The sequence below is a fragment of the Oncorhynchus tshawytscha genome, linkage group LG28, assembly GCF_018296145.1.
Source record: "Oncorhynchus tshawytscha isolate Ot180627B linkage group LG28, Otsh_v2.0, whole genome shotgun sequence".
In the NCBI taxonomy this organism is placed as follows: Eukaryota; Metazoa; Chordata; class Actinopteri; order Salmoniformes; family Salmonidae; genus Oncorhynchus; species Oncorhynchus tshawytscha.
The window spans coordinates 25,140,793-25,160,591 of NC_056456.1; the positions used below are offsets into that span (position 1 = coordinate 25,140,793).

General features: G+C 41.0%; 1 protein-coding gene across 1 annotated transcript in view; it reads right to left on the bottom strand.

The window, feature by feature from the left end:
• The window catches only part of LOC112227382 (receptor-type tyrosine-protein phosphatase N2), a 144,087-nt gene that overhangs the window by 35,850 nt on the left and 88,438 nt on the right, over positions 1-19,799 (bottom strand). Inside the window, exon 15 of the mRNA XM_042307841.1 lies at positions 4,099-4,311. Within this exon, the coding sequence (XP_042163775.1) occupies positions 4,099-4,311 (213 nt within the window). The remainder of the gene's footprint in view (positions 1-4,098; positions 4,312-19,799) is intronic.

A 19,799-nucleotide genomic window follows, 5' to 3' on the forward strand; every position in this document is an offset into this window, starting at 1 on the left:
CACCATATTCCTTTTCTAGTGCACTGCTTTTGACCAGGGCCCAAGGGGGAATATGTAGGGAATAGGGTACCATTTAAGACGCAACCCTGGTGTCAGTCTGTTATACTGTATATGGTTGATCACCATGTTGTATTGTAGGATGTGGAGGAATGTTGAAAACAAAAACCCTTCGTCAAAAGATACATCTGTTCTCCAGTGTGAGCCAGAGTCAGACGATGGAATGACATTTTCTCTAATAATGAGTTCAAATGATACTTTTTCTCAGTCACAGCTGAGTGAGGATATCTGTTGGGGTAGCAGTGATGTAGCCTAGCTAATGTCAGAGGACGTGGAGTTACACATGCTCCAGTCCTTAGGAGAGAGATATTCATGATTAACACTTGTTGTGAGTGACAACACAAGTCATTTCACCATCCCTTCATTATCTCACTACTCCTCATTCTACCTCTGACCTTGATCTATTGGCTTGTCGTCTAAACCATAACCATGGCAATTAGGTCTGTCTGTGTTTTACCAGCAACCATACACTTAGTACCATTAACTGGTAAGGGTATATTGCGTGCTTACACTCTGCTTCAGCGTAAGCACACACAATATCTGCAACGTTATAGAAAAATACAGAAATCCAGCTAGTCATATTTCTATTAACATGCTAGAAGTCTAGTAGCTTATAACCACTCAATTCAACAAAAATCTCTCCGTCTGCCTGCCTGCCTGCCTGCCTGCCTGTCTGTCTGTCTGTCTGCGTGACCGTCTATCTGCTTGCTTGACCATCTATCTTCCTGCCTGTCTGTCTGTCTGCCAGCCAGCTCGCTTATCTGTCCCCGCAGCCACCAGGGAGGGCCTGCCTCTCCCCCATCCCCCTGCTACAACCCCATTACAGCCGGACAGCCACAGCGTTACTGCAGGCTCTAACATTCACATTAGAACAACTCTACATGCTAAACTTTGTACCAGTTAAAAGTCCTAATAAATATATGAAAATGGCCTCTCCTGAGATATTCAATTAGCTGCCTACAAAAAGCCCAAATGAACCAGGCGAGGAAAAAAAAAAGAAAAACGTTCCACCAAGGTCAGGTTCACATTGAATAACACATTATTTACAGCTTCAGTATGGCACTGCCCAGGCAATGGAGAAATGAACAGCGTCCCAAATAGTACCATATTCCCTATATAGTGCATTACTTTTGATCAAAACCTGGTCAAAAGTAGTGCACTATATATGGAATAGAGTGCCATTTGAGATGCAGTTCAGATGTATCCTAATTTATGGGATGTTGATTTTCATCTATACACTTAAATCAGGAATGTATGCCTCTGCATTCCAAATGGCACCATATTCCTTTTCTAGTGCACTGCTTTTGACCAGGGCCCAAGGGGGAATATGTAGGGAATAGGGTACCATTTAAGACGCAACCCTGGTGTCAGTCTGTTATACTGTATATGGTTGATCACCATGTTGTATTGTAGGATGTGGAGGAATGTTGAAAACAAAAACCCTGCGTCAAAAGATACATCTGTTCTCCAGTGTGAGCCAGAGACAGAAGATGTTTCATTATTCATGCTTCCAAATTATGTTTGAAAACAAGCTATGGTTGTGTTATGTTATATTTCTCACACACAAATCTGGAATTGAACACAGATGTTTTTTTTGTAAGTGTACATTGTAGAAATTAATAAAAATATTTAATGATGGAAATGTATACCAATTGGTTTGGTTCAGACGATACAGAAAGCACTAGCTATCTCACAAAACAAAGTCTGGCCTGACATAAAATAATAACATTTTAAAAAATGGACAAAGACACATACGTTATGTGACTCCCAAATGGCACCCTATTCCCATAGAGCTCTGGTCAAAAGCAGTGCACAAAATAGGGATTATGGTACCATTTGTGAGGCACCCATACATCACCCTGGGCAGTGGGAGCGTCTGTGAAGAGTGGCCAGTGTGGGCGAGCCTCCAACACCAGTCCATAGCTGCGTCTCAAATGGAACGCTATTCCAATGGGCTATGGCCCAAATGTGTGCATTATATAGGGAATAGGGTGCCATTTGGGATGTAGGCCATCTATAATAGAGTGCTAATAGGGAGGGTGGCAGAGGGTAGCAAACGCTACAACAGCACAGGGTTTGCACGCCCTCCAACAAATGTAGGGGCCATTCTCACCGCTTTGCCCTCATGCTAAAACAAATAATCAAACAAACAAACCCTCTGGCACAATGTGGTGGAGAGACAGAAAAAGAGAGAGAGAGAGAGAGAGAGAATAGAGAGAGAGAGAGAGAGAGAGAGAGAGAGAGAGAAGAGAGAGAGGGAGAGGCTGGGCAGAGAGAGTGGGTGGGTAGGTTTTCGGGTGGGCAGAGAGAGAGGAGTGTGAGGGAGGAGGACAGAGGAGGAAGGCCAGAGAGGGATAACATAAGCCTCAGTAGACTCTTCAACAGTATGACAGGCAGTTCCCATGTCTCGCTTGGCTATCAAGGGAGAAGGAGACTGACAGAGAGGTATCATCCACAGTATCCCCCAAGATGAAAGCCAACAGCAAGCACTCAGGTACGACAGGCAGCCTGTCAATCAAGCTTTTCTCTCTCAGTGTCAACATCATACTTTCATAACACAGGAAAATATGCCTGACAACTTGGAGACCTAGCTAAGGCTCAGAAGATTCTGTGATAAACAGAAATCTGGTTGGACACTAACGCAACGGGATCGTTGTGTGTGGGGGTATATAGATGTGTATGAGCATGGCCTCAGACAGACGCACCCAGGGCCTGGGTCATTAGCATGCAGCAAGGCTGTGTGTGTGTCAGGCTGCCCGCTGCTACCCCTCTGCTTTAATTGCATGTAGGTCTAAAGAGTTCCCTGCTACTGGGCCACACACACACACACACACACACACACACACACTTAAAATATTTGCGTTTTAGTTGCATGGCCAAGGTGGTAAATGCATTAGGAAAAGCCACTGACTCCTACTGGAATTGTGTAAAGGCACAGTAAACATCAATTAAGTGGAAATGTGCAGGAGCCCAGCAGTAAGTGGATCATGAAAATGATTTAAGACTAATAAAACTATCCAGCCACCTTGTTGGTTAATATGAAATACATCCTATAATGTCACAGTAAAACATATACATTTCAAAGTAGAAACCCCACCTCTTCAATGAGTATCTTAAATAATCCCACGGCACACCCCCATCCCCCCTCACTAAAAGAAAACCCCAAAAAGAACTACCATCCTTGCCTTTCGTGAACTAACTCTAGCACTTGGCTTTTTTCTACTAGCACTGACTTCGCTGATAGCTACTTTACTGTGAAAAAATGTACTTAATATGACTGAGATATGTTGTTTCCCACCTAGCTATCATACGATGAATGCACTAACTGTAAGTCACTGGAAAAGAGTGTCTGCTATATGACTAACATGTAAATGCAGATTGAAACAAAATTGAATAACCTACACTAGTATTATTTCTTGAAATAAGACGTGAGAAAAGCACCTACAGTAAATGTAAATACTAAAGAGAAGGGCATTCTTAAATCAATGCTCACCGGACTGCCCTCATTTAAAAACATAAGGGAGAAATGGTCAGTGGTGGAAATGTAAATCTAACTATTTGCTTAAAAAGGCACTTAATATTGTATTATATTAATTGGACTTGTAGGCCGTTGGATAATTACGCCAGAGGGGAATTTAAATGATTTCCAGCACAGATAGACACTGCCACCCGCAAATCTGTTGGGTTCATATCATCTTACATTTTCCCAATTCCCTAACACTCAGAATGGAATCTACTCCACAGTAAGAAAAATGGCAAATACAGACATAAATTACACCACATAAAATGTATATATTATACAATCCAAGTAGATGAACAAGTGTACACGCTCTAAACAATCTAACATACACTGAGATTCAGAATGAAAAAAAAAAGACCAAACAGATCACGTCATCTGTATTTTTTTGTGTCCGTCACAACTGGTCCCCTATTCACTAAAATAGTGCACTACTTTTGACCAGGGCCCATAGGGATAGGGTACCATTTGGGACGCAGATATTGAAATAAAGACTAACTTACGTCTGACATATATCCTCTTACCTGATAGGTGGAGGTAGCATCGCTGCCTGTGTCTGTTCCCAGGTTGGTGAGCTTCTCCTTGAGCTTGTGGTGAGAGCGGTGTCGGAGGCAGTAGACCACAGCGGAGGCCAGCAGCACAGCCACGATACACAGGATAGACACCACTGTCAGGATCATGTACTTGGTGGACTCGGCCGTGCTGTACTTGGTAGGGATCTGGTTTATCTGGCTTCTCTGTAGGGAGGGGGACAGAGGGGTGGAAGATAGAGGGAGAGAGAGAGAGGGAGAGAGAGAGGATTACACATTATTACATGATGAGAGGATGTTTTAAGACCTCACACATTTTCTTTATCTAAAAAATGTTATGTTTGTTAACAAAATATAGTTTGGGCAAGTCGGTTAGGACATCTACTTTGTGCAAGACACAAGTCATTTTTCCAACAATTGTTTACAGACAGATTATTTAACTTATAATTCACTGCATCACAATTCCAGTGGGTCAGAAGTTTACATACACTAAGTTGACTGTGCCTTTAAACAGCTTGGAAAATTCCAGAAAATGATGTCATAGCTTTAGAAGCTTTTGATAGGCTAATTGACATAATTTGAGTCAACTGGAGGTGTACCTGCGGATGTATTTCAAGGCCTACCTTCAAATTCAGTGCCTCTTTGCTTGACATCATGGGAAAATCAAAAGAAATCAGCCAAGACCTCAGAAAAAAAATGGTAGACCTCCACAAGTCTGGTTCATCCTTGGGAGCAATTTCCAAACGCCTGAACGTACCACGTTCATCTGTACAAACAATAGTACGCAAGTATAAACACCATGGGACCACGCAGTCGTCATACCGCTCAGGAAGGAGACTCGTTCGGTCTCCTAGAGATGAACGTACTTTGGTGCGAAAAGTGCAAATCAATCCCAGAACAACAGCAAAGGACCTTGTGAAGATGCTGGAGGAAGCAGGTACAAAAGTATCTATATCCACAGTAAAACGAGTCCTATATCAACATAACCTGAAAGGCCGCTCAGCAAGGAAGAAGCCACTGCTCCAAAACCACCATAAAAAAGCCAGACTACGGTTTGCAACTGCACATGGGGACAAATATTGTATTTTTTGGAGAAATGTCCTCTGGTCTGATGAAACAAAAATAGAACTGTTTGGCCATAATGACCATCGTTATGTTTGGAGGAAAAAGGGGGAGGCTTGCAAGCCGAAGAACACCATTCCAACCATAAAGCACGGGGGTGGCAGCATCATGTTGTGGGGGTGCTTTGCTGCAGGAGGGGCTGGTGCACTTCACAAAATAGATGGCATCATTAGGGAGGAAAATTATGTGGATATATTGAAGCAACATCTCAAGACATCAGTCAGGAAGTTAAAGCTTGGTTGCAAATGGGTCTTCCAAATGGACAATGACCCAAAGCATACTTCCAAAGTTGTGGCAAATGGCTTAAGGACAACAAAGTCAAGGTATTGGAGTGGCCATCACAAAGCCCTGACCTCAATTGTATGTGGGCAGAACTGAAAAAGCGTGTGCGAGCAAGGAGGCTTACAAACCTGACTCAGTTACACCAGCTCTGTCAGGAGGAATGGGCCAAAATTCACCCATCTTATTGTGGGAAGCTTGTGGAAGGCTACCCGAAATGTTTGACCCAAGTTAAACAATTTAAAGGCAATGCTACCAAATACTAATTGAGTGTATGTATACTTCTGACCCACTGGGAATGTGATGAAAGAAACAAAAGCTGAATTAAATCATTCTCTCTACTATTATTCTGACATTTCACAATCTTAAAATAAAGTGGTGATCATAACTGACCTAAGACAGGGAATTTTTACTCGGATTTAATGTCAGGAATTGTGAAAAACTGAGTTTAAATGTGTTTGGCTAAGGTGTATGTAAACTTCTGACTTCAACTGTAAGTATGCACATCGATGTTGCAGATAAAAAGCTGATCATGTTTTTGTTCCATCATCTGTGCGTATTAGTGCACTAAATATGTAAACTCCCAAAATAGAAAAACAAAATATAGATTATTTAGGAACAAATTGAATAAAATGATATATTTTGAAATCAGCAACGCAACCACTGTTTGCTTCATTGGACACAATAGTTCCCCTGCTGTATTTTTCCAAAGACATCATTGAAAGTAGAACCTGAAACTCGTAGCCAATGACTAGTTGAGTAGCTACAACCTATCAAGCACTTAATCCACTGCAAAGAAAAATACCTCTAAAAGCAAACATTGGGATGTGAAACAGCCTACTTCATTTGGCACAGTACATTGCTAGGAAGAAAGCCCAACAATATACAGAGTGCTAAATTAAAACACCATATAAACCTACACCCAAATAGGCTACATATGGAAAAAGCATTACATGTAGAAAAACATATTAGAGAAGAGATATTCATTATGTTATTCATTAAAAGCAGACTGTCTTACTGCTACATGGAATTCATTTCAGAGGCCAGTGATCTATGGATAATGGCCCTGCTCCATTCAAACTGGGATGCATTCCAAATGGCATCCTATTCCTTTATAGTGTACTACGTTTGAACAGGGTCTCTAGGGTCCCATTTGGGGGAAAAAATAGAGTGCCGTTTGAGACACATTCCCATCCACAGTAAATCAACAATAGCCTGATAATTATCTCTCATTAGAGACAGCATAAATGATGTTAGCAACAATACGGAGCAGTGGGAAGAATGAAGAGACGAGAGCTGCAAATTGCAATCCCAACTACCAGACCTACAATTCCCCCTTTTTACAGAATTTTCAAAAGAAATCAATAGTGAGAAAGGCCTGGTTGCTTGGCTTGACTCTGTGCTGCTTGCTACAAGATGGGAATAATTCCATAACCCATTTTTTTCTTCTTTTTTTTTTTTACATCCTCTTTGTAGTGTTACAATAAATATATATTTTCCAACCGCCCTCTCTCTCACAATTATAAATGTCTCACTAGGCTATTCATTATCTTGTTCTAATAGTAATGTAATGCTATGTATTCAGCGTGCCACATTCTATTTTCTACCCTGTATTACATTGCAGAAATGCAAGGCCCTCATTTACAGTGAAGGCTCTGTATCACTGCATCATAAAGACCTGGCAAGCAAATATTGTGGGTCTAAAAAAAAATGAAAATGGCCCGGTGGAACCTGGTCGGTCGGTGGCAGGCCAGGGGTCATTGGGATTAGGGCCGGACCAGTCTGCATCCCAGTTAATGGAAATGTGTGTTGAAAGAGGCTGTGATGGCATCCCAAATGACATCCTATTCCCTATATGAGCACTACTTTTGACCAAGGCTTTGGTCAAAGGTAGTGCACTATATAGGGAATAGGGTGCAATTTGTGATGTGGCCTGTGAGATGGGCTCTGCTTGGGCCTGCCTGCCTGCCTGTCACAGACGTGTAAGCCCCTGGGAGGTGGAAGGGTGGAAGGGAAGGGGCGGCCAACGAACGCTGAACAAGGATTGTTCTGGAATGCCTTGTGTTGTGAGGCTGTGAAGCAGGGTACCCCACCACTACACTGAGCGGTGTAGATCTGTTCCCCCTGATTTCATTCATAGCTGGCTGTATTCAGCACCTTGAAAGAATGGACACAGAAAGCCCCACAAAGGGAGACAACAGTTGCCCAATGCTTTGTGGGGTCCAACTTGCCTGGGAGCATTAAGTCCTACTGTAAAGCCTGGTTGAATGGTAATGTGATGGTGTTAAAAGGAAACAGTGGAAAGCTCTCTTATCTCTTGTCTCAGTGCTATGATGAAAACGAGCATTTCTCAGTCTGGGAGGTAGAATCCAAAAAAGACTATATTATTTGTAAAGATTACACTCTAAAAGATTCTTAACATTCTATTTCCACTGACCTTCTCTCAGTCCCTGGGAGAAAAAAAAGAATGTAACGCTCTGATGTAGCTAACAGAAATATTGCAAAATGAACTGAGCAGATTTTTTATTGTAAAAACTCTCATTAATAACACATTTTAACTGCATGACACACAAGCTTTGATTCCAATGCAAAATATATTTTTACACAGATCAATGACTTCATTTGTATTTTTGTTTTGTCAAATTACATTTCATTGAGAAAGATTGATGGCATCTTGCTTGGATAGTAATGGCCATATTTAGTCTTAACTCTGTAACTGTTCACTCATTCCTCACTGGACAGATGCTTTAGCTTCTAATACTTACTCACTCTCTTCTTCATAGCTGCCTTCTTATGCCTCTCTCTCTCTCTCTCCCTCTCTTTCTATTGATTCAAACAAATGTAGCCTGACTTCCCCTGCTTAATCAACATTGGGTGCGGTTGTCAGTGAAGTAGGGACGTTTTAAATCACGTCTATGAAAAATGAGGAGCTGAGGTTCTGATTGTGGTGCAGAACCACAGAACCAGATGCTGTGGAATAGAGCAAAACCATAATAATAATTGAAAAGCAAAAAGCTTGCAGAGGGAGATTGTTCCAAATAAATATGCCTATACAGTGTGTGAGATTTATTATCTGAAGGACAGATTTTTTTTTACTTCATACATTTACAAATAAAATTGAACACCAAAAGAATATTCGGTAGAAAAGCAACATAGAATAGAGATGACCAGGCAGGCCAGACAGACATACAGACGGACAGACAGAATCTTCTCTTTAATACTGCAGCTCCAGGGCCTTAATTTCCTACAACTCTCTCCAAAGGCTTAGCACTTTCAATCAAATGACATGGCAACATCTTGACGCACAGAGAACTGTGTACGACTGAATCAAATTATATATGGAAATAAATGCAGAAACATTTGCATTTCTTAATTATGTTTGGTCAAAAATAGATTAACAAAATATATATGTGCCAGTATGAATATATATATTTTTAAATCATGAATTGACACAGATTTCCTTGAAAACAAATGTGATTGGTATAAAGATAATTTGTAGTCTGACATCTAATGTTTGACATAATATTTAGGCTACTGTTGGGTTTTTAACTTACATTTGTCTAGCTCAATTTTAAGAAACAAATATTTAGTTTCAACCATATTTAATGGAATGCAAAAAATATATATAGAATAAACTGAAAATAATTTCTGAGAGCAAAAGAGAAGGGAGTTCCTTTTATGACGAGAGGTCTATTGTTCGTCTGTCCTAAAGTGATTGTACTTGCAAATTTCCATATCACACAGGCAAACGTCATCTGACATACACAGCTCCTCCTCAGCATGCATTGGAGAAAAACATTAGCATAGCCGTCAAGGATGGATGCTGCACACTCTGGGTTCAAGCTTTTCATTTCAACACATCAGATGTAGGCGAGTCTGCACAAAATAACACGGATTCTCCTGAGAGAAAGAATATCCTATAGGCTGCAATAATCTCAAGAAAGAGAGAGAAAGGATACTTAATTAAAAACCATTCAATTCGTGCAGATAAATTCATTCAAATAGATGTATTATTGCCGCAAAATTGACACCATATAAGGCAAGTGTATTTCTCGTACAATCCATAGGTTATACAGGTTTACAGTATGATGAGAGAAAACTGTTAGGATTCTGTTCTACAGCGAAACATACCAAATAAAGTTATTAAAACCTTTGAATTAAATGGGAGGGAAAACATGGGCAATACAAATGCAGTGGTGGATTTGAGTAAAGGGCTCTTTATTTTCACCTTCATTTTAACGTAGTCATACTGAGACAAAGGTCTCTTCTTCTCTCTTGCAAAATTAGAGACCTAAATCCCATCCAACATGTTTTTCAATTCTTACATTTGAAATAGAAGGCATAGAGAGAGGGCTTGAGTTGAGGGATGTTGGTTGGCTTGGTGAGGGGGCCTGACGGATTAGGGGGCTCCCTTAGATAAAAGGCAGATGGATTTCTACAGCTCTGGCTTACTCAAAATCATTGAAAAAAGGTCAGGGGGGAGAGAGGCGCCTAACTATTGTTCCCAGCCAGCTACTTGCGAGGAAACAATGATCTCTCCCTAACCTCGGATAATACAATGCCTTTGAAAAGTTCACCCCATTTACAAAACCTTTCAGCAAACAGGCGTGTGCGCACATACACACACCCACGCCCACTTTTCAAGAGAGCAATTTAACAATTCAAGGGTGTATAAATTGGTAACACAATTTTCACACATCAAATATATATAGGCCTACTCTACTGGAAGTTGCTTCTATTTTATTCTGTTCTTTGGATCTCTGTCTGATAAACATAGCTTTTTAACTTTGATATAATGCACTCATATTGTGATTCATGACGGTCCTCCAAATGAATGATATGTACACAACATTAAAACAAGTAAATTATCCATATAAATTACAACATGAAGTGCCACTATTGCAGGCATAATAAGTGTTCTATATTCAATAAGGTCTGCTCACTTCAATGTATCAGAATACCCGATAATACTGAATAGACTAGACAAAAATATACCTGATACATATAACGTTATGAATATTTTTTTAAATAAAATAATCTATATTGTGTAGGCTACAGACGTATGCACGGAGTCCACCCCTGGCAACTGTGAGCCATCAAATCTTCGTGATGCGTAAAGTAAACTCCAGGTACTGCACCGCGCTAACTTCTGATTGCTATAAAAGTGTTGTCAAAATAGATCGAAAATGTGAGAGACATGAATTAAAATATTATTTTATGATTTCAGGCTTTGGTTAATTCATATACAATATTACCACAGGAGGATTACGCATGGCCATCATATCAAATACAAAAACGCAATGCATGTTGCGCAATTATCCATATTGAGCAGTATCCTACTGCTATAGCTATAGCCTATGCATGACAAAACAAAATACGTTAATAGATAAGCATATGAACTCAAAGCACAATCAAAATGATGATCAATACCCTACACAACATACGCCTGCTGAACATGAGATATCTCGAGATAGAGAGAAGTGAAGCCAAGTGGTGTTGCAATAATGCGTAATCAGAAGCGAGTATTTACCCAAATCCATGTTGAGATGCTACGGAGATTCCTTGAGTTTCAGCTATTCCCTATTCCATCTGAGAGCACGCGCGACACTGCAGCCGATGCACAGACACTAGCAGCTGCGGCGACATCAGCAAGAATGACTCTGGTCTTTCGTCTCTCAAAAGTTCACAGCCTCTCTCTTCCATTCAAAGGCAGCGGTTGCACTGCTCCGTACTCCTCAAATGAGGTGAAAGCTGTGAGAAAAATGTAATACACCAACATATATTTTTTTATCTCGACAAACTCTGAAGTAAGAGAAGCCTCAACTGTACCAGCACGCTGAAAGCTGCTTCAGTGGAAAGGAGAAGCCTGTGGGTGATTCTATCGCTTTGGAAGACTAGAAAGTGAGAGGCTCCTTATATTCAGCGAGTCCGTGTCTGAAACACATCACGTCACATCCACTGGTTGCTATGGTGATGCCTCCACATGTTGCGGACAGTGCAGTGAACATAGTGGAAAGCTTGAGTAGAGCTCAGAGCTGGCTGTTGAAAAGCTTGTCGGGAATATGAATGGTCCCTGCGCAATTGCTTGCCTCTCATTTATAAAATTGTTTAGGGTTAGTTGATGGAATAGACAAACTAGGTTTTCTTTCTATTTATTTTGTTTCCTTCTTGGACATGATTACTAATTGTGTCATTCCACGAAATGAGTGCGTTCTGCATCCCTCTGATATTTTAAGTATAAATGATGCACCAATATTGAATTTTAAATGCCTGTTATATTAAATGAAGTGCCCTTTAATATAGACCGCATGGAAAATGTAATAAATCTGATGTTTAATATGAATACAAATGAAGCTTTGTGTCAAGTCCTTCTGTGCACTCTGTGACTTCCAGGAAGATTTCTAAACCCCTTAACAACCAACATTTCTCCAAGTTTTCCGCATCTTTGTGAAGCCCTAGTTATTTTGTTGCTTTGACAAATTCATTTCTGAAGTAAATTATTTATTTCATGTGACTAGTGATTCATTTTAAGGTAAAAAATATATATATAGTGAAACTATTCCTTCAAAAGAAACATTGAACATCTAATAGTCAAATCATAGTGTAAAAGCAGGTGAGCTGGTACTACTCTTTTAGCACTTTTCTGGTGTTTTGTGGCAGAAAACTGTGGGTCAACCATAACATGTCAACCCTGTTACACATAACACGTCAACCCTGTTACCCATAGATAGACAGGCTAGACATTTTTTTACAATGTCACATTTTTTGTGAAGCTTGCATTCAATTGCCCCTCCCTGTTGCACACAACAAGCTTCCATTCACTCTGTCAAAAGGGGATTTATAGCAGATTTAAGATTACATCGTCAACCCTGTTACTGTCAACCCTGTTACATTATGTCACTTAGTAAGCACTTACTATCGTATTTAAAAAAAAAATTGAACCTCTTTAGATAGGAAAATATGTTTTTCATTAAATTGAACATGTGCTCTTCATGACAGAATGTCAACGTTTTCTTTCACCTTGTTACACTACCACAAAAGCCACTCATTTCCTGGAACAACCAAATGAATGGAAGCAAAGGGGTGAAACCATATCATTCATTTACATCTATGGGTTGAAAATCATCCTTTAGCATTCCTATGGGTTGAAAATCATCCTTTAGCATTCCTATGGGTTGAAAATCATCCTTTAGCATTCACCTGCTCCCCCCAAAAATGCCACCATAAAAAGTCAAATCTGACAACCATCATTCTTGCTGTCTTATGCCAGTCCTGCTGAGACACAAAACTAGGTATCTGGTGTTTGGTATTGCAGGTGTCAGCAATGTCCAGAAACTGCAGTAGTGACTCACAATGTCCTACCCTCTAAAGACCACAATATGCAGAGAGAGGAAGCAGAGACTTAGTCTGCTACAGTACACACAGGGACAAACATCCCCCCAAAAAACAATCAACAAATACTGGTAATTAGTTATTAGCACCAGAAAGGACTGTTCCTATGTAGGGCAACAGCTGCAGCAAACATGGGGGAAGGAAGGCTGGGTTGCTGGGTCTGAGAAACCAGGAGGGGGACGAGGGGAGCGGTGGACGGGAGAGAAAGAGTTAAAGAAGGTATGTGTCCTGAATGGCACCCTGTTCCCTATATAGTGCACTACTTTTGACCAGGGTCCATAGAGAACAGGGTGCCATTTGGGAAGCAGGCTTAGATAGGGGAGAGAAGGGGATCTTGTCTAATGCAGATGACAAGTCTTGGTGGGACGCTTCAGTTTATCTTTCTATTCAGGCCCCACTCTTGCATTCGTTGGTCCATTGTTCCCCTGTGTGACAGCTGGAGGTGACAGGCTCAGCTCTTGAACAAAACAGGGCCCTTTCACTGTGCACCGGGCCACACTCGGACAAACAGAAAGGATGCCACAGCCAGCTACAGCTTACAGCTCCAATATCTCATTTCCCCTTTAGCAGCATGCAAACACTCTCCATTAGGATAGGCTGGCTAGCACAGGGGTTTTCTAACTCTAAGCAGCATCTTAAAAGGCAGGACACAGCAAGAAGACTCTATGGTGGATTAATCGTTGGAGTTTTAAAAAAACGTGTTGTTTTGGAATGTATTCATTTATATTGATTTACTATTCATAGCTTCCACTCCGAATGAGGTGCAAATATAGAACCAACTGTGGCGAGTTCCCTGACCTCTCTTGTCCATGATGCTATGGCAATACATTTGATATGAGAGATGGGGAAAAAATAAGTGCAACTTCTTTTGCCATGCTGAGAGCACAAATTCAGTAGCAGCCCACCAAACTAATCTCTCCACCGTCTCTTGGTATTCTGAACAAAACAAACATGTAACGCAAAAGCCTGGATGAGTCTCAAACGGCACCCTATTCCCTAAAAAGTCCACTACTTTTGTCCAGGCCCATTGTTAACCTTCGTATCCCCTCAACATAGGCTGCAGTACACCATTATGCACCTATAACACCTCGCCTCCACATCCTCTCTTTGCTGCTGAAAAACCAACTGTGACGAGGCACTCATAAGGGCAGAGAGGATTTATAGTGATATTGAAAAGGATTGGACACAGAGAGAATAAGCAAGCAAAGGAAGCCTATTTTCTCTGCAGTCCGGGTGCTTCTTCACGCTGCTCAAGCTGTACCTGTCCAGACAGCCCACACAGAGGCTGCGTCCCAAATGGCACCCTATTCCCTATATAGTACATTGCTGTTGACCAGAGTAAGCTCACTTCACAAGGTGGAACATTTTTGACAAGCAAGCCCATATAACCAGCCTGCGTGTGCGTGCCAGAGAGACTGGCCGGGCTCAGGCGCTGTCTGCAGTCTGACAGGTGTCTGCAGGATTTCCACCAAATTGAGCATTTCATGCTGTGTGCTTGATTTCACATCCCAGGTCACATAGTCCTTGGTTGGTCACAGAATAGTGTGATCAGTCCTTTAAAAAAAGGGGCTAAACAGGGTAGGCTTTAATTTACATCTGAAAACATACTCCACCCCTTCAATATGCCACTGAGGTATTCTAGTTATTTTCTCACAATGAATTCTCAAATAAATAATCAAATGATCATCTTACTGTCACAGCCCTTATCCCATGGTTATATAATCATCAACTGCATCCAGAATGTAGGATTTTAATTAATAGAAAAAACTGCTAGTGCATGAGAGTGTAAGAAATGAGTAGCTCAGATAAGGTACAGTTACTTAGCACATTCTTCCACTACACAGTGTAAGAAGAAGAGGAGTAGTAGTAGACTGGTACTGAGTAGACTGAGGTCTGGCTCCATAAGTACATCATAAAGCAAAGAACTACCAGATGTTAAAAAAGCCTAGAATTGTCAGGGACCTTATTGTTATCACAATCCCCTCAGCCTGCCAGGAACAAAGAGAGCCAATTCATTCAGGAGACTCCGAGGCATTCTCAGTTGTGTGTGCAAGCGCGCATGGGCGCTCTATGTTGAAAAGATCTATGCATGCTACGAACACAATTAGAATTCTGAAAACAGTTATTGTTGGGAGGAGACGTCGTCTCTCCCAAGTGTCTTTTGACTGACCACCTGTGTATCTGCCGGGGTGAATGAAGAAACCTTGAAATTAAGCGAGCAGGATGTTCAACGCTTATCCACTGAATGGGATTGCTCTCCGAGAGCATGCATTTCACTGGCATAATGTTACAGGTGGCTAGCTGGGGATGTGCTGTTGTCAGTGGAGGTGGTCTTCCACAGCTGTTCGTCATATACTTTATACAGAACCTAAGGGAAAATGATGTTATTCTATTCTATTGGAAAGATATAAGAGTCTCAGTGAAATACAGCATGGAATACAATAACTCAAATATAATTCAACTTACAGAAACAAAGAAAGAGAATACAATATTGACTTAACGTTCTCGTACTGTGACTGAGATGGGATAGGCCTTCCCCTTGGTACAGACATGTATTCATCACCCGACCCTCACAGTGTTGATAATGTGGCTCTGTTGGCGTTTAATCAGCCACATTAGTTGAAGAAGAAAACAGACAACTGGGTGACTTTTAAACACTGAAGACCTGAGAGCACTAGTAAGAAAATCTGCTACACAGCCAGAGGGTAACAGTGTGGCACATTTTTCACAACAATTTTGTGGCCATTATCAAAGTCATGTTTTTTTTTTTTTTTAAACACTACAAGTCAGGAAGGGGGTGAGGTCACATTTTCCACAATGGGAAGGAGAGAAAAAAGAAAACATTAAAAGCTTGCATAATTATTCATCATTAGCTGCACCCCCTCTGGACCAGGCCCATGTCATTGTCATGACAACAATATTCCCCACCCCCACAGCACCCTCCCCACCCCACCGCTCAAACACCAATGTGACCCGCTCTCAACTGAAAATGTCCTCCAGGCAAGCAACTTATGTCTGCTTCCCAAAAGGCTCTCTATCCCCTACATAGTGCACTACTTTTGACCCGAGCATAGTGCACTATATATGGAATAGGGTGCCATTTGAGACGCATACTGTACATTACCCCATGTCTCTGATGGTTAGGGAGGGGAGAGTGGCAGTGGGCCAGGGTGCTTGAGCCTGAGCCATCCCCTCCCCTGCCACCCCTTTCTCTGGCCAGCCAGCCTGGCTCATGTCTCATGGTGTCTCATGGTGTACAGAGTGACTTAAGGCAATGGCTCTGATTTCACAGTTTAATTAGTGCTAATCTGAGGAAGTGTGGCCAATGGTAATGGGTTGGCACACACACACACAAAGTAGCAACACAGGGGAATGTCAGGACAGGGTGTTGGGATAAGAAACTAGGATTCGTTTCTGAGCTTGATATTCTTTTTACATGAAGACTTTGTACCCTTAAGTAAGTAAACATGAATTTGTAATGAAGAGTGCTACTACATACTATATTGCACAGGATCCTGCATTTTACGGCACAGTAGCCCTCTTGCACAGCTCTGCAATGCGCAATTCAAATATGTTTACAAACAAAAATGAAAAACAAATAATATTCCAAATAAATGTTGCCTCTCTTTTATGACTCATTGACTGACGGATTTGTGGGAAGAAGGGAGGAGGTGATGAGGGAAACTCCTGAACCTTCTATTTTAATTTAAGAAACATTCTAATCAAATTTCTCCTTATGCATTTATAATTGATATGCAATCAGTCACTTGAGACAGATACCTCCGACAGGTATTCATCCATTACATTTGGGCTTGTGCTCATTTCATGGTGCCTGCCTGTTCTACTTTTGTTGTTTATGCGTATTCAAATGAAAAGATGTAATTATCAGTTACTCATTTGAAATGTCTCTCTTGGTAGTGAAAGTGCCTGATCTCCACAGAGACCTTTCTATCCTGCAGGGGTGTGTTAAGATGCCCTTTGAGAGGAAACAGATAAAACGACATCAACATTTAAATCTTTTCACTGTGATCCAAATGATAAACTTGATCAAATCTGTCAAAAGTGAAATCGTTTTTTTTTTTTTTGTTGCTCTGGGATAAATGTAGTGTTTGGTGGTGAGCAGTAAATAGTTATATTGCCATCAAAATGATTACATCTATTCAGTAATTAGTTGATAAAAGCTACCAAGGTCAATCCGATGGGAGATTGCTCTCTCTCTATTATTCTCGGTCTCCAACAACCTCTTCTCTCGCTCTTTCTAGCTCTCTCTCTCTCTCTCTCTCTGCCAATGCTTCGGTCTTCCCTTCTCCAGCAGAGATTGTTTTTGGAAAAAAATTATAGTTATTGGTGAAATGTTGGTGAAATGTCTGGCACAGGAAGTACCAATTGCTAATCATAATATAGATGTAGGCATCCTATTGTGTTTGATAAGGTAGGGAATATAACATAAACCAGTAATACACTAAATGGAAAATTAACTCCAGCTAATTGTTCAGCATACACTGCATGCTCCGATTAAAAACAACTCAATTTGCCGATATAGGAGGAAGACAAACAACAATATTACTACTAAAGTAATGTATTAAATGCATATGTAAAACAACTGAGCAACAATACCAGTATAAGCCTACAACTGAACAAATGCTACCTTGACCTTTTATGATTTCAATTACATTAAATTAATATAATGACAAATTCGTGCAAGACAACGCTGTAATGTTGATTATTAAATCAAAGGGCTCTATTCTATCTGTAAAGCTGAACAGAAGCGTTACAGATTCCGTGATAGAAATGTAAAGGTAATTTCCGATTGAGCCGACATAGCCAGCGCATAGCATGAATGAAGTCTCCGCTAAAGCAGGAAAATTGCCTTTCAATTTCAATCACGCTGTAAAACTGAAATTTCCGCCATGCAGATTAAATAGAAGTCCAAGAAGAGACACACAAAAAACAAACATACAACATCAGAAAGTATTCAGACCCCTTGACTTTTTCCACATTTTGAAACGTTACAGCATTATTCTAAAATAGATTCAAATGTTTTTTTTCTCTCATCAATCTACACACAATACCCCATAATGACAAAGCAAAAACAGGTTTGTAAAAAAAACTGAAATATCACATTTACATAAGTATTCAGTCCTTATTCAGTAGTTTGTTGAAGTACCTTTGGCAGCGATTACAGCCTCTAGTCTTCTTGGGTATGACGCTACAAGCTTCGCACACCTGTATTTGGGGAGTTTCTCCCATTCTTCTCTGCAGATCCTCTCAAGCTCTTTCAGGTTGGATGGGGAGCGTCACTGCACAACTATTTTCAGGTCTCTCCAGAGATGTTCGATCAGTATCAAGTCTGGGCCACTCAAGGACATTCAGAGACTTGTCCCAAAGCGTTGTCTTGGCTGTTTGCTTAGGGTCGTGGTCCTGTTGGAAGGTGAACCTTCACCCCAGTCTGAGGTCCTGAGAGCTCGGTAGCAGGTTTTCATCAAGGATCTCTCTATACTTTGCTCAGTTAATTTTTTCCTCGTCTCCCAGTCCCTCCCACTGAAAAACATCCCCACAGCATGATGCTGCCACCACCATGCTTCAGATTAGGGATGGTGCCAGGTTTCATCTAGACGTGATGCTTGGCATTCAGGTTAATGAGTTCAATTTTGGTTTCATCAGATCAGAGTATCTTGTTTTTCATGGTCTGAGAGTCTTTAGGTACCCTTTGGCAAACTCCAAGCGGGCTGTCATGTGCCTTTTACTGAGGAGTGGCTTCCGTCTAGCCACTCTACCATAATGGCCTGATTGGTGGAGTGCTGCAGAGATAGTTGTCCTTCTGGAAGGTTCTCCCATCTCCACAGAAGAACTATAGAGCTCTGTCAGAGTGACCATCAGATTCTTGGTCACCTGCTAGACCAAGGCCCTTCTCCCCCGATTGCTCAGTTTGGTCAGGCGGCCAGCTCTAGGAATAGTCTTGGTGGTTCCAAACTTCTTCCATTTAAGAATGAGAGGCCACGGTGTTCTTGGGGACATTCAATACTGCAGACATTTTTTGATACCCTTCCCCATTTCTGTGCCTCGACACAATGCTGTCTGCCTATTGCTGACTCTTAGCAAACTTTTAGAAAAAATTGTGTTTGACCTGAAACAATACTATTTCTCTGTAAACAAATTAACAAGAGACTTTCAGCATTCTTATAGAAATGTGCACTCAACATGTACTGCACTGACACAAATGACTGATGATTGGTTGAAAGAAATTGATAATAAGACGATTGTGGGAGCTGTATTGTTAGATTTTCAACCTCTGTCATAGAACACATAGGGTATTCTTTAATGTAAGCTTATCTAATGTTAAACATGTAAAGGGTGTTGTACCGCAGGGCAGCTCTCTTGGTTGTCAATTATTTAACATTATTTTTTTAACCAATGACCTGCCATTGACATTAAACAGTCTGTGTGTCTATGCATGCTGATGATTAAACCCTATACGCATCAGCAATCCCAACTAGAGAAATCACTGCAACCCTAAACAGAGATTTGCTGTCGGTTTTAAGAATGGGTGGCTAGTAACTAGTCCTGAACATCTATTATACTAGTCCTGAACATGTATTAAACTCCTGAACATCTATTAAACTAAGAGCATTGCATTTGGTACAGATCATTCCCTAAGCTCTAGACCTGAGCTGAATCTGATCATGAATAATGTGGCTGTTGAACAAGTTGAGTAAACTAAATTTGTCACGTGTGCTCCCTCTCTGGCCTCTAGGTCAACCAGGCTGCTGATTATTGCGCACACCTGTCACCATCGCCACATGCATCAGCACCTCATGACAGTCACCTGGACTCCATCACCTCCTTGATTACCTGTCCTATGCATGTCACTCCTTTTGGTTCCTCTCCAAGGCATCATTGTT